Below are 21087 nucleotides of genomic sequence, written 5' to 3' on the forward strand. Positions count from 1 at the left end.
AAAGATGAGTATTGATGTGATGCACAATGCCCAGACAGCTAGCTAAATATTATGGGGTGAGGAAATAATTTGAAGGGATAAGAGAGGGATAAATTTATGTTGTGGAAAACATTAATTTGATTAGCCTCTGAGTGTAAAGAAAATAGCATCGGTTTTTCCAAGGCCAAACCAGCAGGCATTTACAAATTTGAATTGGTTCGTTATTCATAAGTTTAAAAAAAATGCGTTTCGGCAGCCACTGAGAACTAGAGTATTAGGCTTGTGTATTACACCTTTGTTTCACATAGTAAAAATTTTCCAATATAAAATGCTCACACTGGGCTCATTTACTCATCATTGTTGTTGTTTTATACTTCGTCATACTGCGCCTGGAGTTTTTATTTTCTCCCGGTTTTCCATTTGAAAAACGATAATTAATAAGGTGTTAGCTATCAAGGTCATTAAAATACCTTCTGTTGCCTCCTTTCATTAATAACCAACATAAAAAATAATAACATATCATTATTACTTAATAATGGGCTTACCCCAACCAATAGATAACCATAGAATCCAAAACAATGGACAACAATAAATTACACATTCTAAACAAAGATTTACTTGTGTTCTTTCAAACCTTCAAACAGGTTTGGCAAACAATCTGGTGACAGACCATTTTTTAAGAGCAAGCATTTAACCTCAAATGACCCCCAATGCATTGACACAAATACAACTTGATTTGCATATGAAACTCCAGAGCCGTGGGGAATTGAATATTAATCGGATTTTAATTGGTTCTATTTTCTCTGGGCAAGAGACTCTGTTGAAAAGAATTTTTATTCTATAGTTTTTGTTGGAGAATGGAAATAAGAAAGAAAAAGAAAAATGGTTAGGTTAAACAAGTTGTCATAGGTCATAAGGAATAACATAATTAATACGATGAAAGGCTGCAACAAAACATTTTCGAGAGAGATGAGAAAAACTTCTAAAATCTGTAGGGCAAAAGATATTTTTTGAAAATTTATCAGAAAATAGTATAGTAAACACGTGCATTAATAATTTCTCTTGAAATTCGAACATGTGGCTTGTTGGGTAGGAATAATGTTTGAATTGCTTAAAAGAAATCTAGTAAGGGTTTTGAAATTTTCAGGATTGCGTCATTGGGTGAGGGAGAGTTTAGATATGTTAAAGACAGTACATAAGACATAAGCGCCATGATATCGGATGCATAGCACCAAACACATATTGGAAGACGAATAGTTTATCTAATTTCGGAAAAAGCAAAGGTTTTTAAAAATTTCTTGTTCCAGTACATACTTGCACGATAGGTTTTATTTTTTTATTTTTTATTCAAATTTAGTTATCTCCCATTTCTCGGACGAGGTGTTAATTTTATTTCTAGGACTAACAATCGGAATTAGAATTTTAATTTAACATCCATGCTATGGTAGAGGGCGAATTGGGTTCCTTTATGTAGAAGAAGAAAGAAAAAACGCTAAAATATTTCTCAATTTTTATACCCTCCACCTTGGAAAGGAGGGTATATTAAATTTTTCATTTCGTTTATAACACCTTTTAGATTGACAATTTGATATACAGGGTGAGATAAAAAACTGCAACATAATAATTTTTACATTTTTTATTTTAAATTATTGAGTGAAAGCAAAAATTTTCGGAAATAGCATCAAATTTTAGACCATCGAATTTGTCACGTTTGGCACGAATTATAGCCTTCAAACGGCCAATGAAACCGTCACACGCTGACCGAATGTTGCTCTGCGGTATTTTGGCCCATTCCCGGCGAAGCGCTTGCTTGAGGTGATTGGCATTGGCATTTTTTAGTGCCAACCTTGCTTTCCAAAATACTCCAGACACAATAGTCCAACGGATTGGTACCCGAAGATTTTAGTGGCCATTGTGCGCATTGTGAAGCGAGGAACCTAATTTTGTAACCATTCTTGGGTGACGCGTGCTGAGTGTGATGGTGCTGAGTCCTGTTGGAATGTCAAGGTCTGCGGCCAAAATGTTTGCTTAACCAAGGCTTTAATACACCTGTTCGCGATAATATTCGGTATTTATTTTAATGCCATTGTCGATTAATACGAGCGGAAAGCGATCATCGGCTGTTATGGCGGCCCACACTATCACCATGGCCGGCGCTTGAGTTCTGGTGGCCAACCGAAGGTGCACATTTTCAGCTGACCTCTTTGAATGTCGGCAGTTCACCACTTATGGCCAAGCGAAGCAACTCTTTAGAGTCTATTTTCATTCTGTTGCGGTGTAAGTTCATGCACTTTTTGGAATTTCAATGGCTTTACCCCGAGCTCATTTTTCAAGTTTTACTAGGGATGATATTTTTACTTCTTCAAATAAAATATCCATACTGAAGCTTATTTCGGATGCGTCCGTATTGACAATACAATCATCTCCATTATTGTTTCAGTCTTCACAGAAGAACACTGTGAATGATGAATGAGGGATAGCATTGTCGGAATATTCGCATCAATAAGTCTTTGTAGTGTTTTTAGTAGAAAAAACGCAAAAAAATAAAAGTAATAATAATGCTAAATTTCGCCCATTTCGAAATGAAAAATTTCCAATTGAATTTCTACAACTGGGAGCTTGGTTAAATTTGGTTGTATAAAATTATTCTACTAAAAAACTCCAAATGCCGAAAAATTCCATATAACTCGATATAAGCCACTATTTTAGAAAACTCATATCCAGCAGTGCATTTAACTCACTAAATTTTATCATTGATCTTCGCCCCTAAAAATTTAAAATGAAAAAAATACTAATTCGTTAACTATTGTTCCCGTCAAACTTAATCACATTTGTCAACACCTAGATTATGTATTGCATGAAAAACTTAAATATTCATATGCACTAATATACACAAACACACACACACATGTTATTATTTATTATCACCTAACACAATAACTCTTTTTGCTGGACACAAGTAGATATCCATTACACTCCCAATAAATATTCCACAAACATTCCAACAGAAATGCCAAAAATTGACTAATTGAATAAGCAATTTAATACGCAAGACCGGTTAATAAATGTCTCACATTACTTATCTGTCTCTGGGCCTGAGATATGGCATCCTTTGACTATTTCTATCTAATAAAACTGCATTTGAAATTCAATACTTTATTGTCGGAATACAGCAGCCACAAATAGCAACAGTATTGCAGTTACTCTATTGGCAATTGTGACTCGAAATGTTTGCAGCCATTGGTAGCCAACGATATGAGTTATCGTAAAGCTGTTACAATTAATTAATATTTTTTATTAAATTCCCCCCTCCTTCAAATTAATGCCGTTCGTTGGTGGAAATCTAATATTTATGCATAAAAATTGAAATGCATGTTTGAGCATGTTTTGGGTCTGGGTGTTAAATACACAGCCTAATACAAATCGACGTCAAACAAATACACAAAATACAATAATTTATGGCTGCCGCCAAAAAACTAACAAAATATACCATTGACTAGCCACTTGAAATGAATTGTAAATGAAAACAAAATTAAAAAAAAAACCACTAGCTATTTAAAAAAATTTGCACTTTTAATAGTTTTTATTTTTCAACAACATTAGTTGTGGTCATAATACATTTTTCTGGTGGCCGTCTGTCTCCCTCCGCTACCGCCAACCAAAAATGTACCCATAAATCTATGCAGATTATATTGCAACCGGCCAATGGTCACTTGGTCGCAGCGGACATGATTGACAGACTTGTTTTACAAAAATTGAAATTGCTTCGCACCAAAAACCATACTCTAATGTCCACTGGGCATTTGTATCATAAAATTGCACAGTTCATGCTTTTGGTGAATGCTGCTGCTGTGAACAACAATTAAAAGATTTGTCATATTTTCGAAATCCAATACGAAAAATCACAAGAATCCACAAAAAAATGTATACAAATAAATAAATGGAAAGGCCATACACGATTTTTATTGCAGTGTGTTCACAAAAAAAATCTGTGTTAATGTCCATATCAATACTAATCACCGACAATATAACCGATTGCCGCCACAAATGGTCTGGTGTTATTTTGGAAACCATCCATCCATTCTTTGACTTTATTTGGAAAGTGAAAGGTGGTGTTTGTATTGAAGATATTGTTAAAATGTTAATAAAATAACAATGCAAAATGATGAAAATCTACCAAAACAATGCCATATACAGACCCAGATTCATGTCCATCAAATCTTCCAATTTTGATGAATGTTTAGCTGTTATTTTTTTGTGTTTCCAAAATATTTCCGATTTTAAATTGCAATTAAATAAAATTTCTATAAATGGAATTCTTGGATGATGCTATCCAAATTAAAAGCAGATTATGATGTTTTAACGGATTATATTCCAAAATAGAATCGGTTAATAGAATATAAAAATTTATGAGCGTTAAATTGAATAGGGGTTTTCTAAGGAAGCAAAATTGTTGTAGAATTGTTTCATTTCATTTAACTGTCTCGAGAGAATAAATATATTTCGTTCAACAGGAAAATCGAATGCAACAATTGTATTAATTCAAAAAATTCTCATTCTGACATTCAGTATGGTGATAAAAATTGTCTACAAAAATGTAGGGAGTCTCGAAAACACTAGCGAGTGAAAGCACAGACAAATAAATGTATAGACTACAAAGTTTTAAAATTTACCCCTTCCGGCAGATGTCACTATGATTGATCTTGCGCCAATAGAGTCACACAGGGCTAGTGAAGTCACTCGACTTCGAAAACAATATTCATTTTTCTGCTATTTAAGGTCTAGATTTTTATAGTTCACGACAAAGTCGGGTAATGTAAATGTAAACAAAGTCACTGTTTCATTTTCAATTGATAAATAATAATAAATCATAAAAATATTTAATATTTTGTATTTTGAGAGAATTGAAGAATAGACTTATGCTCTCTCACAGCATGAACGCCATCTATTGAAACACTTTTTTTGAAGATAACAGATGAGACAACTTTTTAGTCTATACATTTATTTGTCTACGCTGAAAGTGTTCAGAGAGTTAAATTTTTTTAAAGTAATTACTCTCAACTCTTTTGTTATATGAGGAGAGATCGTATTTTTGTTTTTTAAAACAAGTTTGAGAGTCAAATGTTCGAAATAGAGTAAAAATTTATTCTAAAAGTGAAATTGAGTGTAGAAACAACAGGTTTGATGTTCCATAGGAAATGAAGCCAAGGAGAGAAAAAAAACAAAAATTTTGCAAGGAGCCGATTGATTTTGTGTACAAAAACAATAAAGACAATTACAACGTCACATGTATTGTTGGAAGTGAATAATGGCAATATATTTTTTTTTTCTAATTTTTGAGTAGTTAAGACGAAAATCCTGTGTTTATGATTTATTTAATTATTTCGCCTTCAAAATGAGCTTAATGATCTGAAATTGCAAGTGTAAAGAAAAGCCAGAGGGACACTGTCACACACTCTTTCTCATCGCAACCTTCCGATCATAAAGCTCATCTCGAAGGAGACATAAACATATAATTGGTTTTTGTTTCGTTTGGACTCAGCAAGACTAGAATCTGCTCAACTTGAAATCGAGCAAAACATGCTTCCACTTATGCGAATGGCGTAGAAAAGTAGATTTTACCAGATTGCTATTCTTGTCCGCTAGAGTACTCCCGCTCAAATTCGAGTAGATAATGAAACTCGCTCGAGCATTGCAGACCTTTGATAGACTGATTGCCTACTCAAGCCTCCAGATCGGTAATAGCTAAGACTCGTTGCGGCATCTCCAGAATACGTTTTTTTATTTGTCGCAAATAGATGTGTTTGATTGTTATAAACTTTGCATTGTTCTCTATCTTACTTATTCGTTGGCCCTTGTTTGCTTGTTCCATTGTTGTTGACCTCAGGATCAATGTCATTCACATCTGTTGAAAATTATTGTTCACACTCGCAGGTCGATGTAATATCACTCGTAGGTAGACAAATAATACCCACTCGTGAAGCGATGTAGATAGAAGAGCCTTTCGAAAACCTTTCGGACAGCCAATCGACAAGAAATCAGATTTTCAAGCAAAATTTCCTAAAAATATCTAAAAATTTAGCTTTTCGGGTGCGGGCCTCTGGCAACGTCGGTGCAACGATGCTGTGCAATATAAGCCTGCACAGCAAACTTTTTTGCTTTTGGCGACATTTTTTTCACTGACGTTTTAATTAAAGTGGAATCTGTCCTTAGTTTTTGGATTGAGCTCACAATACTCTGTTTCTGCCATGCCATGTGAAATAGAGACCTTCCTTCATGCCTCTCGGAAGACTGAATACATTATCGGCCATAATCACTAAATAAGTAATCTTTTTATCTGATATTCGAATAGAGAGAGAGAAACTCGGATATGCTCCTGTGAGTAAAAATAGAAATCGAGTACACTTTATTTGCCCATGACACTCGAATAATAGTGTAGGCATTGTTCGTTTTTGAAGAAGGGTAAAACCGAAATGGAACAGATTCTACTCTTGCCGAGTACTTTTTTGTCACACTGCTCTCTCGTCGCGAGTAAAACAGAGCAAATTTGAGCTCGGAGTTCTAGTACCAAATAAGAAACTTTTGGACGATTTTGCATATCGATTTTTTTATTTTGTTATTTTGCCAAACATAATGAAGTTCGAAGATGGCAAAAAAATGAATTTCGCATAAACACAGCGTAATATTTTCTGTTCTTGTAACCCCTTATTTCGTATAGAATGCTTTATTAAAATGATATGTTGGCAGCTTACCCTGCACCCAGTTATCAAATCATCCCATATTTTGGTAGCGACAGATTATTATTAATAATTTATTGATAATTCCTACAAATATTTTGTACATATGATTGCATGAACCATAAAAAAGCATTTTTCCAGATTTTTACTACCATAATGAGTAATAGTTCCGTTTTTCACCCGACATTCCATTCGCACAAAAACTAAAGATAAAAAAATTGTAATACACCTGCTGAAATCAGTGAGAGTTACTTTGAGCTGCCATCGATTCGGAATCACTTATTAACCTGCTTTCATAATTCATAGATGGATATTGTTCTACTTAGGCATGGTATTATTCGAATATGAAAGGCGTTTCTTTCACTCATTCATTCATAATTTTCACACACACACATCCAACCAAATGAATATCTATGGATTGAGGTGTGACCACAAGAAATGAGGCCCATTCAATTCCATATCATTTTTATTCCGAAGATTTATCTGATTGATTGATTGATGATTTGTAATCCAACTGACTGGCCATCCATTAACTTCTTTTTCAAGAGATTTCCATTGGAAATTCATGTTACAACGATCTATAAATTTCAATAATAAAGAAGTGTTCATATGTAAATGAGGCTATCTACAGTCATACATCATTAGTCAGTAGCCAGAGCATGTCAGCATGGGAAAGCTTTCGAACATTTTTTTATATTTGGCTTTCGTTTTCCATTTCGAATGTTGAATTTTTTGCAGTTTTTTTTTCGTTTGGATTGCAAAGCAATTTCTTAAATTAAAAATTTTAATGTAAGATGTTGTTTGTATGTGTGTGTGCTTTGTGGCTAATGGATTTGTTTGAGTCATAAGAAATAGTAACTATCCACAATTTTCGAAATAATATGCAAATACTTATAAGTAGATGTATGTAATTTTCTTTTTATGCCTATTAAAATGCTGGAGTGGCGGTGAAAGTCATTTTTCTGTACTCCACTCTCGGCTGTCCGTTTTGCATGGTTTAAACTTAAATTTTAATTAACGAACAAATATCTAGCCAGCCAAGCCAAACTTATTAAGCAAGAAACATGTGTGTAATTTTTGTTGCACTTGGGCAGCAAACAAACCTTGCCTTGAAGCTTAGGGAACTAGAAAAAACACAAAACGCTATCTTCTGTTAAATTATATATATGATGCTGGATGTGTAAGTATTTGAATAATTAAATTAGTTATAGGACCTTATATACCCGACAATGGGGTAGAGAATATATAAGGCTTTCATTTGTTTATGATTGTTCAACACAAATATTTTTGATCCAAGAAAGCAAATATTCTTAATCCGCATGTAATCTGCTCATATTTTGCATTGTCCGTATATCCATATAATCATTAGTTTTGGTCCAATTTGTGGTATAGCTATCATATACCGGCACCGCCCATTTTAAAGTATTTTGGATGTATACGAGTATAAATTACATAGGAATCTTCCTATTTCAATGTACTAAGTCGATCTAGCTAATGAGTTAGTTTGTAATCACGCTACAGGTCGCAATTATGACCCAATCTTCACAGAATTTCGAAGTAAGGCCTAGGGTCAGAATAAAAGCCTATTGTTTTTGGAGACGACTGAAAAATATCCTAATTATGCATTCGCTTTACAGGGCACAACTAAAGACCAATCGACAGGGAATTTCGCATGAGGTTAGAGTTGAGGACAGGTTGGCAATCGGGTAAAATTAAGGAGTCAAAATGGACAACAACTTTGGTGCATTTTTGCAAGATTGAATGGTATTATTTCAAAAACGAAATCGACCATGTGAGGGGTATTTAAATATATTATATAGTGTTGAAGGATACACCATGGTCGGTCCCGCACGAATATAGTCTTTGTTTACAAGTTTTGCTTACAAGTACTTCGTATTCAAAAAAAGTTAGAATTCATCCTTGCAAAGAACTGTTCATCATGGTCCATGTTTTAATTTGGCGCCCATGCAATGATTCCGATCAATTGAACGAATTTTGCCAAAAGTTTTTCTCCCCACTATTTTAAAACAAAATGATTGTAATGGCCAACTTGTCGATTGGAAGGGACTATAATTTAATACTTCCAAGCCAAAATTTTCAGCCGTTAAGAATATTAATTTTCTCTCGGAGGCAAATGTGTAGCTCTTGTCATTAAGAATAAAAATCGCTAACACATAAACTCCATTGAACTTAATATTCAAGGTCCAATTTAGATAATAATTTTTTTGCGCTTTTTTTCTATTTTTGAAAACAATTTTTAAAACGTGTGAAGCTTCTAGAGGCGGTTTTTATAATAAAAAATAGCAAAATACATAAAAAATAAAATATATATATTCCAATTCTATTCAGAAATCATAGAAGTATCCAACTAAGAATTTTTTTCGAAGATTATGTAGGACAACTTTCTAGAATAATTTTAAGATTTCGGCCAAAATGTTCAAAAAAATTATAATAATTTGGCATCTTTAATTTTCGTGGAAAAAAATTCGCCTTACGAAAAATCCCCGAAAATTGCTTCATGTTGGTTCCAGGTCTTGGGGAATGGAACCATAGATATTGGTTTTAGTAAACCTACATTTTCCTACCAAACGGAGTTCAATTTTACACTCGAAATGTATAAATGACCAGATGACCAATAGATGCTGGTAAACCTAAATTTTAGATGAAGCCAACTAATTTGACTACATGACTTAGCCCAAGATAGAGAATATAAAAAGAATAAATGCTAATATTGATAATGCACCATTTGATATACTTTGAAAGTCGTTTGCCACTTTTCCCATAGGTTTATTGTCTAATGAATTCCACATAAGTTATTCGCAATAATTTGAAATTTCATACTGATTTTTATTGTTTGGGACATTGAGTACTTCTGTAGAACATACCCTTGTACACATACAACTCTTTTTAATATGCTGCCTGAAAGAAAATAAAACCATGTTGGCCATAGTTTTACATTAAATTGTCTAAGAAGAATAGAACTACATTCACATCCATTTAGATATGTATATATGAATGTATATGGTAATCAAAAAACCATAAAACCCGACATTTTCATTTGCATGATTATATGCAACCCATGAGCCTACTCATGCAACATCAGACAGACATGTTTCATGCCACAGCAACCACATTGTGGCCACCACATCATCTGCACTCCCAACAGCAACCAAAATCATATTTAAGTAATTAGTGTACTGCTACATTTAAGCGAGGCCATAACGCTGCGATCCATTGCAACTTGTTGTGGTCTTCGGTCGGTTGGTCAGTCCATTCTTGGAAACTATGCAATTGTTGAATATTTCCTTAACACTACAAACACAATAACCTGCCTTCAATTGGTCCGTCGACCAGACTGACAGACGGACGGACACAAATGCAACAAGGATCGTTAAAATACAATTTACACACATACACATACAAAAAGAAAACAGCAACAACTTTGTACAATGCATTAAAAACTGAATTAAATTGATGTAATTTATTCCGCCATTCAGTCCAGCCAAGTCCAATTGCCCATTACCATGGCTCATGGTGTAAGGGGTGTTCATGGTGAAGTCGAGGGGAGATGTAACAGATTTAGTTAAATATAGGTTTTGACTTGAATACTTATTGAAATTTATGTGGGAAGGTTTTTTGATTTCGAACTCATGCCATAGTTATGATTTCTCCACCCCTAAATCAGTTTAATCTGCAACGAATTATTTCATTTAAATGATGTTTTCGTTTTTCTCTTCTTCTTTGCAGTGCTACGTCAAACACATTAGCCAAGGATTCGTGTGCCACAGCTAGCCAAGCTGCAACATCATCATTGCCGCAGCGGTCTGCACCGAAGAAACCTCATCACGAGTTGCTGGCCGAGGTCATTATGCAACAGCCAAGTGATTACTACACACAAACCGAAAGTGAACTCTTACAATTGGAGGCAGCCGGAGTGCACTTGCCAGCCTATCAATTGCAGGCCGTCGATCCGACACTGACACAGCTTGCACAACCAACCGTTCAACAGACGTCGACGCAGCAGCAGCAACACCAGCATCATCACCATTCACACTCGCATCTGCATAGTCTTCCACCGCCGAATTTGAATAATAATGATCGCTCTACGCCCACCTCATCATCGAATGCCACACCCAGTAGCACAAGTCACATTGATCCAGCGTCAAGTAGCAGCAATGGCGGCAGCAGTCACACAGCCGCATCAACACATTTTATGGGGCCCCCACAGCGTCGACACTGCCAGCCGCCCAATAATTTGCCGCTCAGTTCGATCACATCGCCACTGCGTGCCAACTACAAGACGGCAGCCTATTTACACAGTCATCATCAGCAATTAGAATTCCAGCGTAACTCACAATCGGATGATGACAGTGGCTGTGCACTGGAAGAGTACACCTGGGTGCCGCCGGGTCTTCGCCCCGATCAGGTAAGAGAAAATAGCAATTCATGACAATGAATGTCACAAAGAAGGATAATGGGTGACGGCAGAATTTTTTTTTTGGCTAGGAAGTGTAAAATAAAATTTCACTTTGTCACCATGTGGTGGTTGGAGACACACGGACAGGTGTATTTTATAATAATAAAAAACAGTGGTTTTGTGTTGCAACAAACAAGGATTTGTTACAACCATACATTGTATTTCTAACTGGTTTAGGTTGTATATATTCCTCGCTATAAGTGTCTTCAAAAAGCAAGTGATGTTGAAGAGACGGTTCAGATATTTGTCAAAATTATCGATATTTTGGATCCGGATTTTATAAAAACATTCCCCAAAACTCGAAAAAGGCCCCATTTTGTGCCAAATATACTTGACACTATAATATTTCCAAATATCAGAGTATCTGGGTCCGTCCCCCAAGAAAAAAATATGGTTCGGAGATGTGTCAAAATTATTGATGTTTTGGATCACGAAAGAAATCCGCCAGAACTCGAAAAGTTTTATAAGCATAGACCTTATTGGATAAGGTATAACCATAGCTCCCACATATGTTTCCTCCGACTTTTTATTGAAGTCAGCGTTTTCAGTCTGTTGCAATGATAGTTGGTACGAGAGGTCACAAAAAACACAAAAACTCTGCAAATCGATTCAGATTACGATATAACTCTGAAAAAATCACGATTTTGTGTTTTAATAATATCATCACGATATTTCTTGGCGAAGAATGATCGTTTAGGATTTCCAATTCGTGGAATGTCTTTAATTTTCCTCAGGAGAGCTAAAAATATGTTTTTAAAAGCGCATGATTTTTAACCAGAAGGTCATTTAAAAAATTCTGGGAGGTGGCTCGTGTCGATCGTGTTTGAATGGGTACTAGAAGCGTAAACCAGAACATCCCCGATCCAAAACAGGCAAAGATTGGAATTTGCGTAGTTTTAACAAATTCGAGTTATAGGAAGTATTATTATAATCATAACTATCACTAAAATTGTAGAACTCTTTTTCCAATATTCTGATACAAATATTATCGGGTATTAAATTTGGACTAAAGCGGAGACTCCCTTCCATATATAAGAATTGTATAATATTCTCTGATATTTTAAACCTCTTGTAATGTGAACGCTAAGACTTATTCTTACTAACCACATAGCACCAATAGCTTTAAACAATTTGTTTTTGAAAAAAAAAAATTGGAATAAAAATTATAAAGGAAAGTGAATTGTATCGTATGTAATTTAACATATAATAATTCCACTAGCGTACTGTGTAAACCTTTTTCGGCACTAGCTCGTTTGCAACCCTTATTGTTGGCTTCAACGATTAGTTTTTTACGCTTTTGCTCATTATTCATTAATTTGTTATCGATTTCAATTCTTCATTCTCTCATTCCGACAGAGGTATTGAACAAATAATTGACAGAATAAAACTTCCTTTTTCTTAAACCTCGCAAAGAGTACAGACGTTGTAAGCAGAAAAAATCAATTTGATCGTTAAAATAATCAAACATTTGCTACATCATCAGAGTGCAAAAATTTTCAATAAAAGTTTTTAATAATTTAGTACACATAAAGAAAGTACCATTTACATCAATAAATTTACCATACACGTGCTGCCACGGCCACTACCGAAATCGTGCAAAGCCTCCCAGTGCATTAAAGAAGTGGTAAAATAATTCCAGATATATACCCCGATACTGAAATAATCTCCAAAAAAGCCGCAATTTTTCTTGATCCGTGTAACATTTGCATTTTTCCATACTCCACTCTTTGAAACCCCAAATACCGAGTGCCATTAAGTCATCCAATAAACACCTACCGGTTCCATAAAGAGTGGAGGGGAACATATTTCTTCCAAGGATCATTACCTTAAGGAGATTAAACACGGAATTTTGAACAGTACTTCTATCCCACGCTGTCCAATACATAAGAATCGACCATGGTGGCCGAAAAAGCCTCATAGAAACTAGCTCATTAATGAATGCTTTGTGAAATTACCTGCAAATTTTGTCTTTTTTTTATAAAATACCTGAATCTGAAATTAGCATATGTTAATTATTAATATCTCGAATGATATCAATAATTAAATAATATATTAATTAATGACATTGTAAATTTCTCTAAATTTTGTATATTAAAATTTTTCTTTGCTTAAGCATGAATTATTTTTTTTGAACTTCGTCTTAATATTATCATATAGTACGTAACCTTTCATATTTTTGTTTCAAAATAATTACAATTAAAAATCAATTCTTTCAAATAGTAATTTCAATACTGATAAATGTTTCCTAAAATGTTTAAAAAAATAATGTAATAATGAATCACTTAGAATGATTTAAAAAAAAAAAAGGCAAATTTCTACTGATGAAAAAAAATGATAACCTAATAATCTTAATGTTAAGTGCAGCAGCAACAACAACCTTAATGAGCATTCCGTAAACTATGATCACCCACATGTAATTTCGTTATCATCATTATCATCCATCATTAGCATCCATTAACCGTCGAACTTCATTAAAACTGGACAACCATCATCGAACTTCATGAAGGCCTTCAAGAAATTTGCATGAGCTGGTGAGTACACGGTAATTATCATTATCGACTAACAATCAAACATTGCCAATGCATAATTACGAAAGAACACAAATGAATAGCATGTAGTGATCTAGTTTTTTTTTTTTTGCTCTCTCTTTAGTTTTATTAATGTTGTTGTTTTAAATTCCCAAAGAATCTATTGAGAAATTGAAAGAAGAAGAAAAAAATAACAATTGAAATAATTGTCGCTTACTTCATGTATCAATAAACCTAGTAGTTGTTGGTAAATTTATTTTTTTTGCTTTGATCTTTACATCATGCAGCAATAACCAAAAGATTATTTTGAAGGGTTACCACTTTATGCTACATTGTTTAAAAATTCCAAAATAGGTTTTTTTTTTTCAAATAATGAATTATTTTTTTATTGTTATTTTTTTTATTATTATTTGTTTCTCTCTTCTTGGAATATTTATTTCAAGGTATACCTATATTAAAAAAACCTAATAATAACTACATTATTTAAATAATGATTAGCGTATATTTTAATATCATGAATTGAACAATAAATTAGAATACATTATGAATTGGTAAAATAACTTAAGTGTTTTCTACTATGTGGTAGTGTGTGGCCAGTGTAAAGAACATTTGGGGTCCTGAATCTTAGCGCTAACAGGACATTGGCTAGGGGGGGGGGGGCAGGAAAAGCGCTGATCTCTTACCATCCGAGATCCTGTTAAAATGCACAAATCCGAAACAAAATCACCATGATTATCAAGGGGTATTTTTTTTTTAAACGATAGTCATTTATCATTAATTTTCTCTTAATTCATACCAATAGGGAGTCTAAAATATTGCTGTAGACAACATGTGTTTCGATGAACCAAGGACAACCCCCACCCAAAAACCGACTGTAGCTAGATGTAATGGCTCCCGCCGTCCGAGGTCATTGAACAAGCTTGGTGAAAGAACTGTCCAAGAGCGAAACCCAAATATCAATATAATATCCGTCCATCTGTTAAGTTCTTATAAAGGTTTCGTTTTTATTATAAATAGAAGTTTTTCTACAGAAATGGCGCCCAACGTGGGGCCAAGTACGATGCATTTACGTGCTTTTCCCCAAAAGTTATAATTTTCCATCCTTTTTCATTTACATTCCAATGCAATAGCCCTAAGTCTGGGATATATATGGATTGCAAAACTTAGAATACTCCAATTGACCTTTTTAGGAATTTCGGTTGTTTGAGTTTTACTCGAATACATCGACCATTAAGTATCATTGATGAATTTCTAGGCTTCGCAATCTACTATATATTTTAGATTTCATGAAATTTAAGTCCATCTTAAGGATATTTTAGACATTTTAGTGAGCTTAGGTATCGAAAACTGAATTTATTTGGAATACATTACATTAGCTGAATGCTATGAAATGTCAAATAAATGACAGATCTTGAGAAAAGTAATTATACCATTCGGTTTGTTCCTAAAATAGAAAAACTAATTCTTAATTTGCACACCCATATATAAATTTTCTGGTGCATTCATTTCTCACAATATACTGGTCCACACCCACTGAAAGTACGAAAACTAAAAATTTGATAAGATTTTTTTATAAAAAAAAAAAACTATAAATATATTTTATCCCACGTATTTTGTTATACTCATTAATCCTTAGAAATATGGCTATGGCCAGAACACCCCCTCTTCCAACTTCTGGGACAAATGAAGTAAATTTTATTTGTACAATTTGCAATGAAAATTCATTAGAAAATCAAGAGTGTATGTATATTGCACAATGTCATCACTCATTTCACCGAAACTGTATAGAAAAATACCTTGCTAGCACAAGTGAATGTCCCACTTGTAAACGTCCATTCGAATTATCAGAACTGCGTTCTATGAACCCCCAGAATGAACCTCTGCAACTTTTGCAGAATGAATCTTATGAGGTTCAAAACACTTCTCAAGAATTTCAAAGACAAAAGTCTAACTCCTATCGGGGAAAGAAAAGAGGCGCGTTAGCCAAACAATATAATACGAGAAGTTCAGCTCGAAACGCCCAATTTGATTCAAATCAATTACTTCTCCCGGATATATATGAGAATTCCACAATGACTGCCGAAGACAATACTATTGGCGAACCTAGTTCGAATAGATCTCATGTTCCAAGTTTCAATCCAAGAACTCCACAAAGAACAGACGTCACCCATAACTCGAATAATATAGATTATGATATCATAAATCGTATGATCGAATCAGGTATCAGTAAACTTCTACGAAATATGAACCTTAACAACTGTGTTTCCAACACAAATAATAACCATCCAACTAGTACTGACCAACCACATACTTCGCGAAGTTCTACTCCAAATTTCAACTCTTCTTTATCCTCCGACAAGATTCCTTCTATTATAAGGAACTGGAATCTCCAGTTTGATGGCTCGACCCAAGGACTAGATGTAGATGAGTTCCTTTACAGGGTTAAATCTCTAGCAGCCGATAATTTTGAAGGAGATTATACAGTCATATGTAAGAACTTAAATATTCTTTTGTCAGGTAAAGCTAGGGAATGGTTTTGGCGTTATCGCAAACAAGTACCCTCTGCGATTTGGGAAGACTTTTGCATCGCCATTCGCTATCAATACAAAGATTTTCGTTCCGATGCTGATATCCGAGAAGAACTTCGCAATAGGAAGCAGAAGCCCGGTGAAAGTTTCGAATCGTTTTACGATTCTATATGCACGATACTCGATCGGTTAAGTTCCCAAATCCCTGATATTGAACTAATTGAAATCATAAAAAGAAACTTACGCCCAGATATACGACATGAACTTTTATATGTTCCAATATTGTCAATAGCTCACTTGAGGAAATTAATACAGATGAGGGAGAATCTTCTCAACGATGAGACATGTCGTCGTCATCTGTCAAATAAATCGACTAATAATAGTTATCCTAAGAGATATGTATCAGAAGTAGAACATTTTGAAAACTTTATTGACAATTTGGATCCGGAAAAAACAAGTGTTTCTGTTGATGCAGTGGCGCATGGTCCACACAATGTGAAGTGTTGGAACTGTCAAGAACCAGGTCACTTTTGGGAGGATTGCCTGAAAGACAGATCTGTGTTTTGTTATGGCTGTGGTGCTAGAAACATATATAAACCAAACTGTTTGAAATGTACCACAAAGAAACTTCATGGAACATATAACCAAAATTTGTGCAATGCATCAAAAAACCCATAATTGAAGACAGTAGTATAACTTATACTACTGCTCAACCTTCCAGCACCAACAAATGTCCAATTGAAATATTAAAAAGACCCAATCCCATCCAAAATTTACCCAGACATATCAACCTATTTCCGCTTCGGCATTATCATCAAAGGCTCTCGGAATATATACGGAAAAGACAAGAAATCTTCGAAATTGCAGCTTTGTCTTACAATGTATTCAAACCAAGAAGATCTACACTTAGACTTCGTTTATATTACAAGCGGCGTAAGGTCACCTCAAAATATCTAATCTCGTCGATTTCGTGCAACTCCACAGACAAGCGTTTATATGCAAAAGTTTCATTCTTAAATTTTGAAGAACATGGCCTTTTAGATACGGGAGCAAATGTCACATGCATTGGTTCAGATTTGGCTCTACACAACTTTTCAAAATTTAATGAGTTTAAAGTTTTCAAATCCAGCGTAAAAACCGCTGATGGACAACTCCAAAAAGTTCTAGGCTTCCTAAACGTACATGTGTGTTTTAAAAATCTGGTAAAAAAGCTACGAATATTGATTGTTCCTACTTTAAGTCAACGTCTAATATTAGGTTTGGATTTTTTCCGTCTGAAAATAACAAAATGTCCGACATCACTAGTCTGTCTGCTTTAAATTCCGATTTTTCGTCCGTTCCTAATTCTGTTTTGTCCGTTAAGAATGAAATTGTTCAACAATATCCATTGACTCCGTCCGAAACCTTACAGTTAGAAGCAGTCAAAGCTTTATTTCCTAACTTTGAAAAGCATGGCTTAGGAAGAACTAGCCTTATAAAACATGAGATCGATGTTAGCGATGCCAAACCGATCAAGCAAAGGTTTTATCCCGTTTCTCCAGCAGTGGAGCAATTAATGTATCAAGAGATAGATAGAATGCTATCCTTAGGAGTCATTGAACCGTCAACATCGCCATGGAGCTCTCCCATGCGATTAGTTGTAAAGCCAAATAAAGTCCGTCTGTGCTTAGATGCTAGAAAGCTAAATACAGTGACTAAAAAAGACGCATATCCCATTCCCAGCATTGAAGGAATATTTGCCCGTTTACCCAAAGCCAATCTAATATCAAAGATCGATTTGAAAGACGCATTTTGGCAGATCGGCTTAGCCGATCGATCCAAACCTCTGACGGCATTCACAGTCCCTGGTAGACCCCTTTACCAGTTTGTGGTCATGCCATTTGGACTGTGCAATGCCCCTCAGACAATGTGTCGTCTCATGGACGAATTGATTCCCGCTGATCTGAGACATTGTGTGTTTGGATATCTTGACGATCTCATCGTGGTTTCTGAAGATTTTCCTACACACTTAGCTGTACTTGTTAGAATAGCGGACCAGTTCAGAAAGGCCAACCTCACCATTAACGTCTCGAAAAGTAACTTCTGTGTTACCGAAGTTAAATACTTAGGGTTTGTTATCGGACACGGGGGCCTAAAAACAGATCCCGACAAAATAGAGTCTATTTTGTCGTGGCCAATCCCTAAGAATTTGAAACAAGTTCGAGGTTTTTTGGGCTTATCTGGCTGGTATCGTAGATTTATCCAAAATTTCTCAACAAAGGTTTTCCCTATTACCGAGCTTTTGTCAACCAAGAAAAAATTTGTTTGGACTGAAGAAGCTGATAGGGCTTTCAGGGAAATAAAACAACACTTGACATCGGCCCCAATTCTACTTAACCCCGACTTCTCCAAAAAATTCTTTATCCATTGTGACGCGAGCGATTACGGCATTGGTGCGATTCTCGTCCAATTGGATGAGAATGGTGACGAAAGGCCCATAGCCTATATGTCCAAAAAGCTCAACTCATCACAAAGAAATTATAGCGTCACTGAAAGAGAATGTTTGGCAGTTGTGGAAGCAATAAAAAAATTCCGATGTTATGTAGAACTTCAAGAGTTCGAGGTCATAACCGACCACTCAAGCTTGTTGTGGTTGATGAGACAACAAGACCTCACAGGTAGACTAGCCCGCTGGGTTTTTAAACTGCAGGGGTATAAGTTCAGCTTTAGTCACCGGAAGGGAAAAGAAAATGTAGTACCGGATGCTTTATCCAGGATTTATTGTGAGGAAATCTCAGCTATCACTATTTCAGAACCAGAAATTGACTTAAATTCACCTCATTTTTGCGACCAAGACTATATATCCCTCAAAGAAAAAGTTCGTGGTAACGAAGCTAAATATCCTGATATCAAAATATCCGATAATTTTGTATATATAAGAACTGAGCACTATACGGGAGATGAAGATCAGGAGGAAAAATCCTGGAAACTATGGATCCCTTTGAATCTTCGTCCCTCTGTTATATCCAGATTTCATAACTCGTCAACTGCTTGTCATGGTGGCATCCAAAAGACTCTTGATTTGATAAGGCGGAGTTTCTTTTGGCCAGGGCTCGTTAAAGATGTTAAAAACTTCATAAAATTATGTGAAATTTGTAAGACCACAAAGTCTACTAACCAGATATTGAAACCCGAAATGAGTAATCAGATAACTTCTGAGCGTCCATTCCAACGACTATATGTTGATTTGTTAGGTCCATATCCTCGTAGCAGGAAAGGAAATATAGGCATATTGATCGTTTTGGATCATATGTCTAAATTTCATTGGTTATGTCCCTTAAGATCGTTTACCTCATCTAAAATAGAAGATTTCCTTTTACAACAAATATTTCATATGTATGGTGTCCCAGAAGTATTAGTGAGTGACAATGGATCACAATTTAAATCAAATTCCTTTAATGCGTTTTTGACTTCATTCGGGATTCAACATACATACACGGCCTTCTACTCGCCCCAAGCGAATGCTTCGGAGCGAGTAAATCGTTCAATATTAGCAGGTATAAGATCCTTTTTAAAAGAAGACCACGGGCAATGGGACGAAAATTTGAGTTCCATAAGTTGCGCCCTCAGAAATTCTTTACATCAATCCATTCAAATGTCTCCGTATCACTCCCTATTTGGGTTTGATATGATAACACACGGATCTACATATAAACTTCTGCGAAACTTGAAAATGTTGGATGAACCGGCAAACGTTGTTTCTCGTGACGATGAGCTTCAACTCATCAGACAGAATGTTCGTAAAAATATGGTCAAAGCATATAATCGTTACCAGCACCAATACAATCTTAGAGCTCGACCTATTTCTTTCGAAATTGGTCAAGAAATTTTTAGACGTAACTTCTCTCAAAGCAGCGCTGAAAAAGCATTTAACTCTAAGTTTTCTCCACTGTTTCTTAAGGCAAGAATAAAAGAGAAAGTTGGCACAAACTATTATATATTGGAAGATTTGAGCGGAAAAGAAATAGGCACTTTCCACGCCAAGGACATTCGTCCTTAGTTTTGATGTACTTCCCCCTCCGATTAATATTGCTTCCTATTAGGAAAATATTACTCGGTTTGTAATGTGAACGCTAAGACTTATTCTTACTAACCACATAGCACCAATAGATTTAAACAATTTGTTTTTGAAAAAAAAAAAAATTGGAATAAAAATTATAAAGGAAAGTGAATTGTATCGTATGTAATTTAACATATAATAATTCCACTAGCGTACTGTGTAAACCTTTTTCGGCACTAGCTCGTTGGCAACCCTTATTGTTGGCTTCAACGATTAGTTTTTTACGCTTTTGCTCATTATTCATTAATTTGTTATCGATTTCAATTCTTCATTCTCTCATTCCGACAGAGGTATTGAACAAATAATTGACAGAATAAAACTTCCTTTTTCTTAAACCTCGCAAAGAGTACAGACGTTGTAAGCAGAAAAAATCAATTTGATCGTTAAAATAATCAAACATTTGCTACATCATCAGAGTGCAAAAATTTTCAATAAAAGTTTTTAATAATTTAGTACACATAAAGAAAGTACCATTTACATCAATAAATTTACCATACACGTGCTGCCACGGCCACTACCGAAATCGTGCAAAGCCTCCCAGTGCATTAAAGAAGTGGTAAAATAATTCCAGATATACCCCGATACTGAAATAATCTCCTAAAAAGCCGCAATTTTTCTTGATCCGTGTAACATTTGCATTTTTCCATACTCCACTCTTTGAAACCCCAAATACCGAGTGCCATTAAGTCATCCAATAAACACCTACCGGTTCCATAAAGAGTGGAGGGGAACATATTTC

The 21087-nt window shown here is 35.0% G+C and overlaps 1 protein-coding gene across 1 annotated transcript in view; it reads left to right on the top strand.

Annotated features, from left to right (window-relative positions):
- Positions 1–21087, top strand: part of LOC101894265 (protein espinas) — a 110924-nt gene that overhangs the window by 48336 nt on the left and 41501 nt on the right. Inside the window, exon 2 of the mRNA XM_011293514.3 lies at positions 10464–11142. Within this exon, the coding sequence (XP_011291816.3) occupies positions 10464–11142 (679 nt within the window). The remainder of the gene's footprint in view (positions 1–10463; positions 11143–21087) is intronic.

This window comes from Musca domestica, unplaced genomic scaffold (genome assembly GCF_030504385.1).
Source record: "Musca domestica strain aabys unplaced genomic scaffold, Musca_domestica.polishedcontigs.V.1.1 17, whole genome shotgun sequence".
Taxonomy (NCBI): Eukaryota; Metazoa; Arthropoda; class Insecta; order Diptera; family Muscidae; genus Musca; species Musca domestica.